Consider the following 3,312-nt stretch of genomic DNA (forward strand, 5'->3'; position numbering starts at 1 on the left):
CGCAACACCGTGTATGAATTTGAGAGAAAGTGGTAATTCGTGCATGAAAATGAGAAAATTTAAATTGCATGATTAAAATGACAAAACGTGTAAAATTAGTGATTTTTTATGACATTAACCCATAAAGTATTGATTCATGAATAAGAATCAATTATGACTAGATTTTTTTCTTTTTAGTTTATGTCTTTCTTGCATAAATTATCTATAAAAATAAAAATATTCAAGTATATTATCTTAATAAACAAAAAGATATGTCACAGTTTGCTTATCAAATACACCGTTACCTAACTTTTTACTTTTTTCTGACATGAAAAATAATCTTCGATTAATATTAAGCAATTACAAATATAATAATTTAAAAAGATTATATAATTGTTTCTAATAACTTGATATGAACAAGATGCGAAGTCTTGTTTGCATATCCCCTTACAAAATAAAAATCAAAAAATAAAATAACTGCTCTATCATAACAAGAATCTAATTCTCGCTTTCTAACGGAAGACTCACCAACCCTTCATAAAAAAGGACAAACAAACATTTCATAGAGAAAGTGATGCGGTTACAGAGACAGATTTTGAGTTCATGGAGAAAATGGAGCGCAAAGTGGCGTAATGGCATTTTTGTGATTTCGGCAGTTTTTGATGCTTTTTAGTTTATTTCGTTTTATACCCAGTTTAGGGTTTTTATTTTGTCTTAGTATTTAAACAACCTTATGAGTTGTTGAACGGCAGTTTTTGATGTTTTGAGAATTAATTTGTTACTTTCCAAATTTCGGTATTCTTTGAATCAACGATTATTTGATGCCTATTGCCTAGTATTCTTTTATTTGAATCAATAGGTTTTTGAAGTTAATTGCTGGCATAATTTGATTATCAACAATTTTTAAAGTATCTTGTTCTTTGTTGTGACTTCCGCTACATCAGTTGGTATCAGAATCAGCTCGTTTCTGGATTGAATCATGCCGGCGAGGAGGAATCTGCAACGGGTGGAAGAGGTTTATGACCGTGACCATATTCGTCAGGTCGAACAGCGACTCTATGAGATTGACCAGCGAATGGAGGAACGGATGTACATGATGATGGAGCAGATGACGGAACAGATGGGTGCGTTGTTAGCTAATCAAAACAGGGCTAACCAACCACCTAACAGGGGTCAGAATCTGCCACGTGGTGAATTTCCTGCATTTGAGGACGAGGAAGATGATGGGTATTTTGAGGAGGCTCCACAACGGCGGCCGAGAGGGCGCGTTGATGATGATCGACGGCGTTGGGAGAGCGGGATGCGAACAAAAATTCCAGAATTTCATGGAGGACTCAAATCTGACGACTTCCTTGATTGGCTAGCCACGGTGGAGGAGATTTTGGAGTTCAAGGATGTACCGGTTGACAGGCGCGTAGCCTTAGTGGCAACCAGATTGCGTGATAGGGCAACGGCATGGTGGCAGCAGTTGAAATTAACACGGAGTCGATTGGGTAAACCCAAGATCGATACGTGGGAAAAGATGAAGAAACATTTGAAATCTGCATTTCTGCCTTTTAATTTTAAGCGATTAATGTACCAAAAATTGCAAAATTTGAGGCAGGGAAGCAAATCTGTGGACGACTATACCACATAATTTTTCCAATTGATTGCTCGAAATGAGATGCAGGAGACGGAGGATCAATTGGTGGCGAGATATATTGGTGGGTTGAGGGTCTCAATTCAAGACACTGACAATCTGTTTGATCCTGTGTCGCTTTCAGCCGCTCATCAAAAGGCGCTGCAGATTGAGAAGCAGAGCAGACGCACAAGCAATTTTAGCAATTCTGCGACAACAGGTGCCTCTGGCAGTGGCAGCAGCGGCGTGGAGAATAAGATAGTAGGTGGTGCAGTCGGTAGAGGTACGAATAATTTTAATCAGTTTCCTAGACCTGCTGGTAGTAGTAGTATTCGCTGTTTTGGTTGTGGAGAGATGGGTCATAGGCAGGCTGACTGTCGAAAGACTGCTGCTAAGAAAACATTTTTACGGATACTGATGATTTCGACGATGAGGAATTCGACATGATTGGTGACCCAGTTTATGACAGTGGCGAGGGTCTCGAGGAGGAGGTGGTCTCTGGAGATACTAGGGTTGCGCTGGTTCTGCGACGGGCTTGTTTGACACCCAAGGCAGCAGATGAAAATTAGTTGCGGAGCAACATTTTTCATTCAACCTGCACTCTTTTAGGGAAGGTTTGTCGTTTTGTGATTGATGCATGCAGTTGTGAGAATATCATCTCAGCAGAGGCAGTCCGAAAATTGGGCATTCAGACAGAGAAACATCCCAAACAGTATAAACTGGCGTGGCTGAAAAAGGTGGCGAGGTTAGTGTAACGTTACGTGCTTTAGTGCTTTTTTCTGTTGGTGCACGATATATAGATTATGTTTGGTGTGATGTGGTTGCCATGGATGCATGTCATTTATTGTTGGGGAGACCTTGGCAATTCGATCGAACGGTCATGCATGATGGGCGAAATAATACTTATAGTTTTATGTTCGAGAGTGTTAAAATTGTGTTACAGCCCAGCTGTGGTGTAGAGACGGCAAAACCAGTGGAGAGTAGCACTAACTTGCTGTCCCTGGCAAAATTTGAGGAGGAGCTGCAGAGTGCAGAAACTATGTATGTGTTGATTGGGAAAGAAACAGTCGACGAATCTGCAGTACCAGAAGAAGTCGCACCGCTTTTGGCTGAATTTGCAGATGTGTTTCCGGATGATTTACTGTCCGCTTTGCCGCCATTGCGTGATATTCAACATCACATTGATCTGGAACGGGGGGCAACCTTGCCTAATAGACCTCACTACAGGATGAGCCCTACGGAACATGAGGAGTTGCGGCGACAGGTGGAGGATTTGGTTGCTAAGGGACATGTGCGTGAGAGTATGAGCCCATGTGCAGTACCAGCACTTCTAACACCTAAGAAGGATGGGACTTTTCGAAAGTGTGTGGACAGTCGAGCAATTAATAAAATCACAGTCAGGTACCGTTTTCCTATCCCACGACTGGATGATTTACTTGATTAGATCAGTGGGGCGACGATGTTTACCAAGCTGGATTTGAAGAGTGGATACCATCAGATTCGCATCAGAGTTAGGGACGAGTGGAAAATGGCTTTCAAAACCCGTGAGGGGCTGTATGAGTTGTTGGTGATGCCGTTTGGGTTATCAAACGCACCGAGTACGTTTATGCGTGTGATGAACCAAGCTTTGAGACCTTTTATCGGTAAATTTGTTGTTGTGTATTTTGATGATATTTTGATATACAGTGCTAATCCCGAGGTGCATCTTCAGCACT

The 3,312-nt window shown here is 41.3% G+C and overlaps 1 protein-coding gene across 1 annotated transcript; it reads left to right on the top strand.

Annotated features, from left to right (window-relative positions):
• The first annotated feature begins 2,040 nt into the window (after positions 1-2,040).
• LOC126662076 (uncharacterized) lies at positions 2,041-3,041 on the top strand. Its single transcript, XM_050355963.1, has 3 exons — positions 2,041-2,134; positions 2,241-2,309; positions 2,398-3,041. The coding sequence occupies exons 1-3, from the start codon at positions 2,041-2,043 to the stop codon at positions 3,039-3,041; spliced, it is 807 nt and encodes a 268-aa protein (XP_050211920.1).
• The last annotated feature ends 271 nt before the right edge of the window (positions 3,042-3,312 follow it).

The sequence above is a fragment of the Mercurialis annua genome, linkage group LG8, assembly GCF_937616625.2.
Source record: "Mercurialis annua linkage group LG8, ddMerAnnu1.2, whole genome shotgun sequence".
NCBI classification, from domain to species: Eukaryota; Viridiplantae; Streptophyta; class Magnoliopsida; order Malpighiales; family Euphorbiaceae; genus Mercurialis; species Mercurialis annua.